A 14000-nucleotide genomic window follows, 5' to 3' on the forward strand; every position below is an offset into this window, starting at 1 on the left:
AAAAAATACTACTTTTGTTTACATTTTGCTGCTTTTATGACAATTCAATTTCCCATTCAGCGCTACTTTTTTTGGATGATAAGCATCTATCATACACTAAAAACCAGTATGTAAATGTTATAGAACTTATGTTTGATCTTTCTTAATTAGTTTCTGAGGCATAATGTGCCTTTAAATATAACATGTATGTATGTTTAACATACATCGGTCACATTGTAGTGTTTTTATGTCAATTTAGATAAAAAAAAGAGTGTGTATGGAGTGTTTATTCCTATTTTTATATTTCAGAAAAACGTGGGAGGTTGTAATGACTGTCGTGGTGTTATAACCGTACTTACAGGAAAACATTCTTATACGAAAAATGTCGAGTACTATGCTATGGGACATATGAGCAAGTTTGTTAAGCCAGGTGCCGTCCGACTAGAAGCTAATTACTTCAACTGGGACGATCTTCAATGTGCAGCATTCCATAATCCCGATGGCAGTACCGTAATAGTGGTTCAAAATCCAAACACGAGCAAGTCAGCCAGTTTTTCTTTGGACATAGATGCCAAACATTATCAGTACAATAATCTTCCTCCCCAATCAGTTGTAACATTTGTTAAATAGGAACGTTAACAACTGTAAAAGTGCAACGAGAGCTGGAACATGTTTTTTTCTGTTTATAATAAACACAGCATCCCTTTATTGAATTGCACAGTCCAAAAATTCCATATAGAATAAATATTGTACTCCATCTGGTCTCGTTTTAAATTTTTTTGTGCAAAATGTAAAGAATCTTGAAAAATCATGTTAAATCCTTGTTTTGCTCGAAGAAACAGTAAAAAAAATAGTGGTGTGGAAAAAGATGTCATTATACATCTCGTACAGCTTCAAAAACCTATATAAGACACGTCTAGCTTTTCGTCCAATACATGTTTGGCAGCTGTATACACGTCCAATTGAATCTAGTATTGTACTCAACTAGTTTTAATCATCTTTTTATATGTTAGTTCAAATAAGTTCTGTTAAAGTCGCTGCTAAGGGGCGTGAATGGCAACATGTATTTGCCGCTGCCGTTGACGGACACGCTCATACCTACTGAATCTGGCTCATATTCCAACTTTGCTATATTGGGCAACATGCTAATTTTCCATTTTGAACTGAAACTAAGTGTTATAATTTTATATTATTTACGACTGTATACTGTTAAACACGTAGTACAGTTTCTTAGATAAATAAACAAACTTACCGACACTGCTAGAATTGTTCGACATTAAGCTATATGTGCAGTTACGGTCCCACGTTGGGCGCCAAATGTGACAGGGTGAGAAAACTGTGCAGCCTGACCGTAACTTGAACCCGGGACCCTTTGAATACCGTTTTGCGGCTCTATCGACTGAGCTTTTTTGCCACTTGTTAACACATTTTTCTCTAAATTTATAGAGAATGAAATACAACGAATCGCGCCCGAGGAAACTACCAATTATTGTTACGTTTGTAACGTAAATCCCAGTAAACATACTAGTAAATTGGAATAATTTTAGAAATCTATGCACAGAAAGTATTATTTTACTATAGGTCCACCTGAAAAGTCGTTTCATTGTTTATTTCATTCACAAGTAACATTACGTACATTATGGGAAAGTTAAAAAAAAAACTACGTTTCGTAGTGCAAATAAATTTAGTTATGTTTGAAAAAAAAACATGTTTGCCATCTTTAAGTGAATATCACGAATTAAATATTCAAACTCAGAAACTGTAATGCAACTAGAAATGTGTGGATTTAAGATTTGCAACCACTAAAATTCTAATCCTAAATTTTGATAGTTAACAGCCAACATTTGATAATGGAATCTAATTATATAAGACCTATCTATTCTGATCCATCTTCTCACATGAAGATGAGCTACATTTTGTTACTGCTTGCAATGCTTTTACTTGTCAACGCAGCATGTTATATAATGAAATGAAAGATAAGAAACTTTGAAATGCTGTCTGAAATAAGAAAATTAATTTGGTTAATGAGCAATGAAAATGAAATAATCATAAAACAATTTGCAGATTTTATTTTTACCTGTTATAAACTCAGAAATAATACTGCGAAAACATAAATTAATTGAACATAGTACTTGTGTTGTTGAGGGACATGTGTGTTGTACAGTACAGGTATAACTTTTGTGTAATTTGAATGTAATTCAAAGAATTTTAAAAACAAAATGTCATTATTAAATCATATACAGCTGTATACATGTATATTTGTAATAATGATGTTTAATAGTTAAGATAAGTCTAGTTAGCGAAACTTTGTCATTTATTTTGTTTTTTATTTAGTTCATTGTTGTTACTATAAAATAAAATCAAGTTTTAGTTTTTAACGTCTTTATTTGATCTTTGATCTCATTATTATTTTCATTTAACTTGACCCTTGATTGGGAATAAAAGTTATTCTATTCTATTCTGTTCCGTTCCTTTCTATTCTATTCTATTCTATTCTTTTTTCATAACATTGATCAATTAGATTTCTCTAGGAAGTAAATACAAATAGGAACATAAGTTGCATTATAATAAACGACTTCAAAAATTTCAGAAAGTTTTTAGTGGCTTATAACCAAATTTTATATAATTAACACGACGTGTATATAACACTTATCACAGGCTAACGCGCGCTAACAAATTTTGATTTTTAAAGATGCCTAGTTTAATCGAAGAATGCAAGGAATATTTTGCTACAGACAATTTATATGATGTTCTCGGGGTTAAGAAAACAGCCACTGAAGCACAAGGTGTTGTTTTAATTATCTGAAACGAACATTTTAAAATTTATCATTACATTTCGCGACAGTCTGATTATTTATTTCACAATCGCCGAATAGGGTTGAAATATACATAATAATTCCTAATAATGCATAAAAAGCCGAATTGATTTGCATTCATCTTACCGAATCCATGCTTCTTTTAAAAAAAATCAAAATTTTTGTCTCGAGCTGCTGCCTTGTCTTCTAAAACTTCATATGCTGCTTTAAAATATTTTCCTTTCATAAATTATATGGGTATTTGAAAAGGAACCCAGAACATAGTTTTGATAGTGTTAAAAAGTAATTCTAGAGAAAATTAATATAGTTTATACATAATATATGGACAAGGGGTTGATCTCGCCAAAATCAGCAGAATGCTACTTGTCTTTGACAATAACATTATTGTTCCCACTTAAACAGGCTGGGCACATCTCCCAATCGGGCTAAATTAGCTCAATCGGGGTAATTTAGCCTGATTGAGCTAAAATCCAATGAATGAAAATGATAAAATGTGTCGGAAATTTATGGAAGCGTATAAAATCGAGTACTCTCCCTTGTCTCGATGTGATCCAGTTTCTACAATAACACATCTGATACATTAAAATATGCTGTACTCGCTTGATCTTATTGCGCAATTTGGTGTAAAAAATACCGAATTTTGAAAACCGGATCAACATATACCCAAAACTGTTATGTTAACTCCAAAACTGTACAAAATTCTTCGCCAATTCAACGCAGCTTCATCATCAACGCCATCTTGGAAAGATTGATTAAAATCCGTCATGCACGAAACACTTTAATCTATTGTTTTTCATTAATTGATATAGGGTGTGTGCATATTTTAGATACATCTTAATTATTTTTATACATGTAAAATGAATTAAAAATAATAATATCTATATATATGTTTATAAAATATACCACTTGCGTTTTTTGCACGAGTTTTTCGGTTTGAGGTCATATTGAGTTTGTATGCAGTGAAGACTAGAGATGTCGGTAAGTACATATGAACACGTGTATATTGATGATTATTCATATTCATTCTCTGAACTTTCTGCAGATTCTGAAATGATATATTTGTAAAGCATCAATAATAATTGAATGATTTTAGTTTCAGTAAGTGTTAATACTTGTTTGTTGTTTTAAATGATTCTTATAATAGTTTATCGTTTTTCACATTTTATATATTAATTTATTTACACTAATTTTAAGAGAATGTGTACCTGTAGAACTTTTGTCACAGAAGCATAAGAGCATGGATTGACCATTATAGGCTCTCCTACAACAACTTTCGGGGACTCTTTATGGTGCATGCTTGGAATCCAATTATAATGATCAAACATGTCCTGTTCAACGACTGGATTAACTCCAGCTGAATATAAATATAATTGTAATTAAATTTGAGAAATTAAAGACAAATTAACTATTGCATCATGACATTTAAATAGACATTGTGTTTGTCTGAATTCATGACGAAATCAAAATGCGTTCATGATGTAATTTTGTACGTGTAATTAGATTTATTTGCTTTATTATTACTTATGCAACGAAACAAAATCTAATATAATCTAAATAATGTGTTTAAAATGTATATTTTTTTTTAAATATTTTGGGATAATGAATACAAATTATGTCAGAAATTACCTTCAATTTTTTCATCAATGTAATCACGTGTCATACTAGTATTGTGTGCTCCCATGTCGTTGACAACTTTGGCCAGTCGTTTTTCAATAAATTTATTCCTTACATTTTGGAAGACCGATTCATTGTCATGCAACATTGATTTGATTTTTGAAAATGTGTCAACATTATTACAGTTGTAATACCATTTTGACGGTGAAATTTCTTGTTGTTTTTGAAGATTTGTTTTCTTTGCTGGTATAATATTAACAACCGTAGGTAACAACACTTGCCTTTGATTTATAATTATGATTAACCCGCCAATTTCTGGCCACAACTTGGTTATTGTCAAAATAAGTAAACGTGTCAGTGGACTCGGAGTAACTGAGGGACGTGTCGGAGACATTCTTCAGCCATTCAGTTAGACATGAATAGCTACCTGCTGGGGAATGTACGCTATTCAATTTAGTTATAATTTTGCTGCCAGTGATATAATAGCTAATAAGATTTTTATAAAATGGTATTATTGGTGTTATAGTTGGAAGATTCCTGGCTTTCAATAAACAGTCAATGCTGCTAGCAATACTTTTATTTTTTTCTCATTTTCGTCTACAGATTTTATATTTGCAACAGGTAATAGGAAAGATCTATGTGAGTATACGATTTCTGTTTTTTTATATATTTTTTTACTTTTAAATCATCATCAAAATTTATACTCTTGTACGATGACGAAACAACCATTGAATCTTCATATATATTTGAAGAAATTTTTTCACCAATGGCTGCAACAATTTCTACTAATTCATTTTCTTCAAATTTATCATTTTTCAAATTTTCTAAAAATGTTTTACAATCATTTTCTGCCTTTAATTTTTTATGACTTGGTTCTAATCATTAAGGTATCCTGTACATAATTCAAACAAACATCACACACAGCTGCTGCCTTTTCTGGGATAATGCAATGGTTTTTAACCAGGTTTTCCGAAGGAAAAAACTGGTTATTAGATTGAGGTATGTCGGCGGGCGGGCGGATGGGCGGCGGGCGGGCGTAAACAATTTCTTCTGTGCGCAACTCCTCCTACATTTCTCAACGGATTTTGACCAAACTTTCACAGAAGCTTTGTCATCAAGTGCCCTGGCGCATATTGTCGGGGTTTTGCGATTAGATAATATTTGACCTAATTATGGCCCTTTGTTTTTTTTCCTTATATAAAATATATAGTGAACAATTTCTTCTGTGCGCAACTCCTTCTACATTTCTCATCGGATTTTGACCAAACTTTCTCAGAAGCTTTGTCATCAAGTGCCATGACACATATTTCCAGGGTTTTGCTATTGGATAATATTTGACCTAATTATGGCCCTTTGTTTTTTTTCCTTATATAGAATATATAGTGAACAATTTCTTCTGTGTGCAACTCCTCCTACATTTCTCAACAGATTTTGACCAAACTTTCTCAGAAGCTTTGTCATCAAGTGCCCTGACACATATTGCCAGGGTTTTGCAATTGGTATATATTTGACCTAATTATGGCCTTTTGTTTTTTTTCCTTATATAGAATATATAGTGAACAATTTCTTCTGTGCGCAACTCCTCCTACATTTCTCAACGGATTTTGACCAAACTTTCTTAGAAGCTTTGTTATCAAGTGCCTGGCACATATTGTTGGGGTTTTGTGATTGGATAATATTTTACCTAATTATGGCCCTTTGTATATTTTTTCCTTATACAGAATATATAGAGAACAATTTCTTCTGTGCGCAACTCCTCCTACATTTCTCAACGGATTTTGACCAAACTTTCACAGAAGCTTTGTCATCAAGTGCCCTGGCGCATATTGTCGGGGTTTTGGGATTGGATAATATTTGACCTAATTATGGCCCTTTGTTTTTTTTCCTTATATAAAATATATAGTGAACAATTTCTTCTGTGCGCAACTCCTCCTACATTTCTCATCGGATTTTGACCAAACTTTCTCAGAAGCTTTGTCATCAAGTGCCATGACACATATTTCCAGGGTTTTGCTATTGGTATATATTTGACCTAATTATGGCCCTTTGTTTTTTTTCCTTATATAGAATATATAGTGAACAATTTCTTCTGTGCGCAACTCCTCCTACATTTCACAACAGATTTTGACCAAACTTTCTCAGAAGCTTTGTCATCAAGTGCCCTGACACATATTGCCAGGGTTTTGCAATTGGTATATATTTGACCTAATTATGGCCCTTTGTTTTTTTCCTTATATAGAATATATTGTGAACAATTTCTTCTGTGCGCAACTCCTCCTACATTTCACAACGGATTTTGACCAAACTTTCTCAGAAGCTTTGTCATCAAGTGCCCTGACACATATTGCCAGGGTTTTGCAATTGGTATATATTTGACCTAATTATGGCCCTTTGTTTTTTTTTCCTTATATAGAATATATAGTGAACATTTCTTCTGTGCGCAACTCCTCCTACATTTCTCAACGGATTTTGACCAAACTTTCTTAGAAGCTTTGTTATCAAGTGCCTGGCACATATTGTCGGGGTTTTGTGATTGGATAATATTTGACCGAATTATGGCCCTTTGTATATATTTTCCTTATACAGAATATATAGAGAACAATTTCTTCTGTGCTCAACTCCTCTTACATTTCTCAACGGATTTTGACCAAACTTTCTTAGAAGCTTTGTTATCAAGTGCCTGGCACATATTGTCGGGGTTTTGTGTTTGGATAATATTTGACCGAATTATGGCCCTTTGTATATTTTTTCCTTATACAGAATATTATAGTGAACAATTTCTACAGTGCGCAACTTCTCCTACATTTCTCAATGGATTTTGACCAAACTTTCACAGAAGCTTTGTCATCAAGTGCCCTGGCGCTCACTAAATTCCCATGTTTCTTCCAAGACATCATTCAAGTTTTTTTTTTAAATTGTGACCATACTTTTCTTGATATCGCACAAAACACCACACGCCAATATTGTTGACAAAAGAAAATGACAAGAGACGCAAAAATGCAAAAATTAAGCAAAAATAAATTACTGTTTACCTTTCTAAAACATTTGGGGAAAAAAGGCGAATAGACAACATAAAATTTCTCAATCATTTTTGTTTGAGGAATACTAAAAAAGCCATAATTCCTCCTAAAAGTTCAATTAAAAACAAATGTCCCTTCATTACAAAGCTTCTGTGAAATATTTTGCTGAAAACCTGGTTGCATCGCATTGCGATGTTCCTTGTTCATAAATTTTATTGTTCCCACTTTTATTTTCTAATGCGCAATTTTTATTATTTTCAACGACTTTCCTTCAGTTAAAGAAGAATGTTGTTCACAAAAACACTTTGACATGGTGTTTTCCTCTGTAATAAAACTATATGAAATAAGAGTATGTTTAACCTTTATTATAATAAGATATTGAATTGCAATTTCGATTAATGATCTTTCTTTTAAACTGAAATCGGCTCTACATAAAACATATTTTATTCATAATCATACACATTATATAATATACGATCATTTAATATAGAAAATGATGAAATGGATTAGAACGAAAGATATAATATATCTTATATAGTTTTTCTCTGATAAATCGTCTCTTAAGAAATGTTTATTTGTTTATTTAATTAATTTGATTTAATAGTTTCTGATAACTTGTTTCTAGGTCGAGTGGGGTTCATTTAACACCGCATTTTCCTTGTTGATATTGTTTTTCACATTTCAAGTATTCAATTAATGCTTTCTTAGATAATCTATCATTTTCAATAATTCATTTGCATGCCCATAAGGGTTTTATGAAATAAGAAACTATGACCGGAGATTAATTAAATAACAAAATAAGTATTTTCATGTAAAGAAATGCAACAAGAACATAAGTTACAATACGCAATAATTATCGAAAATGGAATATGTGTTACTAGCTTATTGTGACACATCTCATGACTCAATTTAACAATGTTTTGTTGATGAAAATAAAATAAGCTTAACTTACTTCAGATACTGTAAGTATAATATGGGAGGAATATATCCTTTACCAGCTTCAAATACTTCTACTACTTCATATAAATGGGATGTATATACATACATAGATAAAGAGACAGACAGACAGAGGGAAATACATACATATATCCTCTACGAGGGACTTTCAAGTGTATACATGGAAAGACACAGGGTAATTATAAAGAAAAAACACGCTTTTCACGAATTTTTCATTTATTTTCATGTACAATATAATATATGATATAACATAAGTTTACAATTTACATTCAGATACTCGTAAGACCAGTTTTAGTACGTTTATTGAAAGCAATGGTTATCACATTCACTAGAGTGCATCGATTATGCAAACCATTTTAACACTTCCGTTAATAAATATGAACTATTCTATTTCAGTTTCCACATATATAATATTTTTAACACACCCTGTATATATTTTGGTTAATTAATGAAAAACAATAGATAAAAGTGTTTCGTGCATGACGGATTTTAATCAGTCTTTCCAAGATGGCGTCGATGAAGCTGCGTTGAATTGGCGAAGAATTTTGTACAGTTTTGGAGTTAATATAACAGATTTGGGTATATGTTGATCCGGTTTTCAAAATTCGGTATTTTTTACACCAAATTGCGCAATAAGATCAAGCGAGTACAGCATATTTTAATGTATCAGATGTGTTATTGTAGAAACTGGATCACATCGAGACAAGGGAGAGTACTCGATTTTATACGCTTCCATAAATTTCCGACACATTTTATCATTTTCATTCATTGGATTTTAGCTCAATCAGGCTAAATTACCCCGAGTGAGCTAATTTAGCCCGATTGGGAGATGTGCCCAGCCTGTTAAACTGTTTCAGAACCACAGACACTTGGGGTTTGGAGCTCAAAACGCCTTTAAAATCCAAATAAAATGCATATTTGTCAATCCCAGCACATGTACTGATCATATATATCAAAAAAAACTTAATATAAGCCGTTTTGAAAAAATTTCATATTTCAAGATCTATAATAATACACAAGATAAAAATGTTCGCCGGAAAAAATCCGCACCCATACCGTCATAATCACCATGTATTTTATTCCATTTCCAATATTTTCACATAATCCTTTGGTCCATCGACACAGAAGATATAATTCTTCACGATGATGGTCAATTTTTAACTTCAACGGTAATATAAACAACGCAACAGCCGAAATAAATACATGTATCAAGATTATCGCCGTTTTCCTTCAATGACATTATCTTTCGAAAAATTCAAACGTGCCAGTCGGCTATGACCGAAGCCATCCGATTATGTGGTTCCCAAACTTAAAAGCGCTGCGCATTTTGCACACGGCAAAGCTGGGGCCACATTATCGGATGGCTTCGGTCATAGCCGACTGGCACGTTTGAATTTGATTTGAAACAGATTATTTCATTGGTTGATTAAAATAAAAAGCTGAGCTGGGTCACTGTATCGTCCAATCAAACAGAGTCTTACAACAGGAGCCGAGTATGTCTCATGGCTTTAAAAAAATATTAAAACGGAAGAGTTAAAAAAAAAAAAAACTGAATGTTTGCTGGAATTGATTGGTTTTAAAACTATTTCCAGCAGTAAGTTGTTTTTTGGTTTTGTTTTATCGATTTATTGCGGGTTGGTACAATGACATGGTTTAGAATTGCGTTTTTACACGTAGAAAATCGAGTGTTGACAGGTTGCACGGTTGTTGTCGACCTAGCAAAAGTTTGACGTTCCATCCGAAATATTGGTTTGCTGTTCTAAAACGGTTTAAGTGGGAACAATAATGTTATTGTCAACATCAAGTGATGTCATTTAGCTGCAAATTAATATATAACTTAATATGATTTACGTAAAAATGACTTTGCAATTTTGACTTATACTGGACAAGTGGCATTCTGCCAATTTGGCGAGTTCAACCCCTTGTCTATATATTACATATAAACTATATAATTTTTTCTAGAATTACTTATTTACACTATCCCAACACTGTGCCGGGTCCCTATGGGTATTTGTCTAATTTGATGTTATGGAGCAGTCCTGTATAACCCGAATAACAGACATTGGGGTTGCAAATACCCCTACTGGTTGGGGACCACCAAAACCGGACAACCACCAAACCCGGACGGCCCCGAAAATGCTTAATTTAATATTTTCTTTGTTCAGTGGTTGTCAGTCACTTTTTTATCAACAATAAATTTGTGTTTCTTCTAAAATTAAGTAAATAAATTTATTTCAACCTCCATAAATGGTAATATTTTAATGTCTATTTCAAGAATGTTGACGTTGAAATTTAGGGGTTAAGAAAACAATGCCTGACCTAATATACCAGCTATAATCATTTGCAGAGTAAACAATAGTATATCCAAAACTTCACCATTTTGTTGCTGAAATATTGTATATCATGTTAAAAATCAAAACACCCAAGCTTTTATCTGAATGAAATCACGTCATGTACATATCTGTCCGGACACATGGTACAATGTACTGTAGTGTAGATAATTTAGGTAATTTTGATACCCTCCTTGTCGAGCCTCCGATATAAGTGTCAATACAATCAGAAATAAACAAACTAGTTTGTTAGTTAGGAGAAGAACAGTGTCAAATTTTTTGGTCTATGAAATCTGTACGAAAATTTTTCCAAAAGTGTCCGGTTGATGGTCTCCAACCAGTACACAAATAATTCTTTTGCATAAAGTAATGAAACTAGGGCTGTCATTCACTTTATAATACAGACTCCTAGTCCTTCATTGAAAGTCATCGCATTTTCTTTCTTTTTACAGTTTGACTAGTGATGTATAGATTGTCGCAAGTCGCCGATAATCTTTTACTGTTATGTAAATCGACAATTATAAATTGATTCACAAAAATTTATTCTGCTACGTCGTCGAATATGTTTAAAGTATTAAAGGGAATTAATTCTGACGGTAATTTTCTTTTAGGAACACCTCGCGGATCGCAAAACAATCACCTCAGGGACAGTTTGGAGTTGAACAGGATCAATACGTGGTGTAAACAATAGTAATATAATGTGATGTGAATGTTATTATTTGTCATCCATTGATAAATAAAATCTATTTCGTAAATTTATGAATATATAACGTTAAAACTGTGTTGAAAAGTGCTAAATGAAGTTCATGTTACTGAATTTAATCAATTGCCTTGGGAAGAAATTTCACTTCCCTACTTCTTTTGAACGCGACTTTATTCGAAAAGTTATCGATTATGTCCCATCCGATTGAACCGATGATCGATTGGAACAAATTTCATCCGATTTCCATCACTAAGTTTGACGTTTATCGGATAATGCGAAGTCTTTCTCTATTTGGCTTATTTCCTATAGCACTAACGCTTCTCGAGTCGATTTGAATTTACCGGTAAATCACAACTTGAATGCTATTTATCACAAAAAACAACTGATTGCATAAAAGACGGAAGCATATTTTCCCAAAAACTGTAAAAATATGCAAAAATTAAGATAAGTGGTTAATTTATCCATATATTTAAGAAGACACATGAAAGACATTTTGTGTTAACCATTATATTGGAAATTCCCGGTCATGCTGTGACGTCACTCAAAAACAATAGTACGAAATTAGTCTGAACGAAAAAAAATTCTGTTGTGATTTAAGACGCTGACAGGTGCACACACTAAAAATTTCGTCTAAAAAATTTGGTTCCAGTAATCACTGCTATGCGTAGTACACACCAATATGGAGGCTGTTTTCATGATTTTTACATGGATTTCTTTAAAATTGTTTAAAATTTGAATAAGTTGTTTTTGAGAAGGAAAATACACATTTTTGGTAGGATTATGAATACCAAGCATTATTTGTAACATTTTACATAGGGAGTTTGAATGATTGTGCATGTTCTTCATTTTGCTATGGACTTTTAAATAGATATCTTTAGATGTTAAAGCGAATATGACCAATGTGAAAAATAGCTTCAAATCCGTTGTTTATGTGTTAATATTTGGACTAGGGACTCTCCTAACCTAATTAATATAGGGGTGGGCAATTTACGGCGGTATACCAGTCAGTGATTTTTCTCACTTAATTGGGAAGAGGCCTTGGCCTCTTGATTTTGATAAAAATCATTGCTAAAATTGCTGATTTGGGAAGGAAAAAAAACTGGTTTAATTTCAGATTTTTGGGAAAACTGCATGATTTTAAAGAAAATTCCAATAGGGAAGAGGCCTTTTTTCTGAGTCTGTTATATATCATTATATGTAGGAAAATCACTGCCAGTTTTTGCAATATAATTTCACAACATGATATATCGATATGATTTTGAAAAACTGTTTTATACTTGATTCTCCAGAGAAGTCGTCATCTTAAAACAATAATATATAAAAAAAAATACAAGGACAAAAACCAAAACAAATCAAAGTGAAAACAAGAAAGGAAAATCCATTATTTGGAAGTTACATCCAAGTAATAAAATAGTTTAAGTTGACTTTATATAATAAAAAATCTTTAAAAATGAGAACAACTGAAAGAAAATGCACTTGAATGATAATAAAAAAATCTTTGATTGCTGCTTATAACAAGCTTTTAAAATTCGGAATGTGAATTGACTCAAAAATTGTGTCTTTTTTCAGGCTTCTGCACAACTTTAAGGAAAATAACACAAAAACATCAAATGTTCAAGAAAAATCTTTGCTCACATATCAAAAATACCCATTTTAGCTTTCTTGTGTTTTATCTTAGACATTGATAAAAGGAAAAGTTTGCTTATGTTTTATTTAAAATCCCATAGTAAAGACTTGCCTACATTTTCAATTTTAAGATGTCTGTAATTTCAGTAAAGAAGGGTTATCACAAGGTATCACTGAAGGTTCATCCAGACCGTGTTGCACCAGAAGAAAAAGATGCTGCCACTGTGAAGTTTCAAACAATAGGAAAAGTTTACTGTATCCTCTCAAATAAGGAGAAAAGAGCTGTCTATGATGAAACAGGTATGAGACAGTTATTTTTATGCCACCGCAGCATCTGCGATGCGGTGGCATATAGCGATTCACCTGTGTGTGTGTGTGTTAGTTTTTGTGTTATATAGATTATATAGTGAACTTCAAAAATCTTCTTGTGAATAACCACTAGTCCAATTTCAACCAAACTTGGCAGGATTGATCCTTGGGCTGCCAAAGTTGTTCAAAGAATTTCATTCCATGCAGAAATCTGGTTGCCATGGCAACCAAAAGGAATTATAAGAATAAATTTTAAAAATCTTCTTGTAAAGACCCAAAAGGCCTAGAGCTTAGATATTTTGCATAAAGCATTGTCTGGTAGACCTCTACCAAGATTGTTCAAATTATAGCCCTTGGGTCAAAATCGGCCCCGCCCCGGGGGTCATTGATTTTCACTATATGTACAAATAGTAAAAACTTAAATACCTTCATGTAAAGACTCAAAAGGCCTAGAGCTTAGATATTTTGCATAAGGCATTGTCTGGTAGACCCTTACCAAGATTGTTTTAATGATAGCCCTGGGGTCAAAATCGGCCCCACCCCAGGGGTCATTGATTTTCACTATATGTACATAAAGTAAAAACTTAAAATACCTTCTTGTAAAGACCCAAAAGGCCTAGAGCTTAGAAATATTTTTGCATAAGGC

At 32.5% G+C, this 14000-nt stretch overlaps 1 protein-coding gene across 1 annotated transcript; it reads left to right on the plus strand.

Moving 5' to 3' along the window:
• Nucleotides 1-2608: 2608 nt before the first annotated feature.
• LOC132737489 (dnaJ homolog subfamily C member 9-like) lies at nt 2609-13399 on the plus strand (the record flags this gene model as incomplete). Its single annotated transcript, XM_060724781.1, has 2 exons — nt 2609-2765; nt 13193-13399. Coding segments are annotated over exons 1-2 (301 nt in total), but the record flags the coding sequence as incomplete, so codon positions are not given.
• Between the last annotated feature and the right edge of the window lie 601 nt (nt 13400-14000).

The sequence above is a fragment of the Ruditapes philippinarum genome, unplaced genomic scaffold (assembly GCF_026571515.1).
Source record: "Ruditapes philippinarum isolate M1 unplaced genomic scaffold, ASM2657151v2 ctg20448_1_1_1_1, whole genome shotgun sequence".
NCBI classification, from domain to species: Eukaryota; Metazoa; Mollusca; class Bivalvia; order Venerida; family Veneridae; genus Ruditapes; species Ruditapes philippinarum.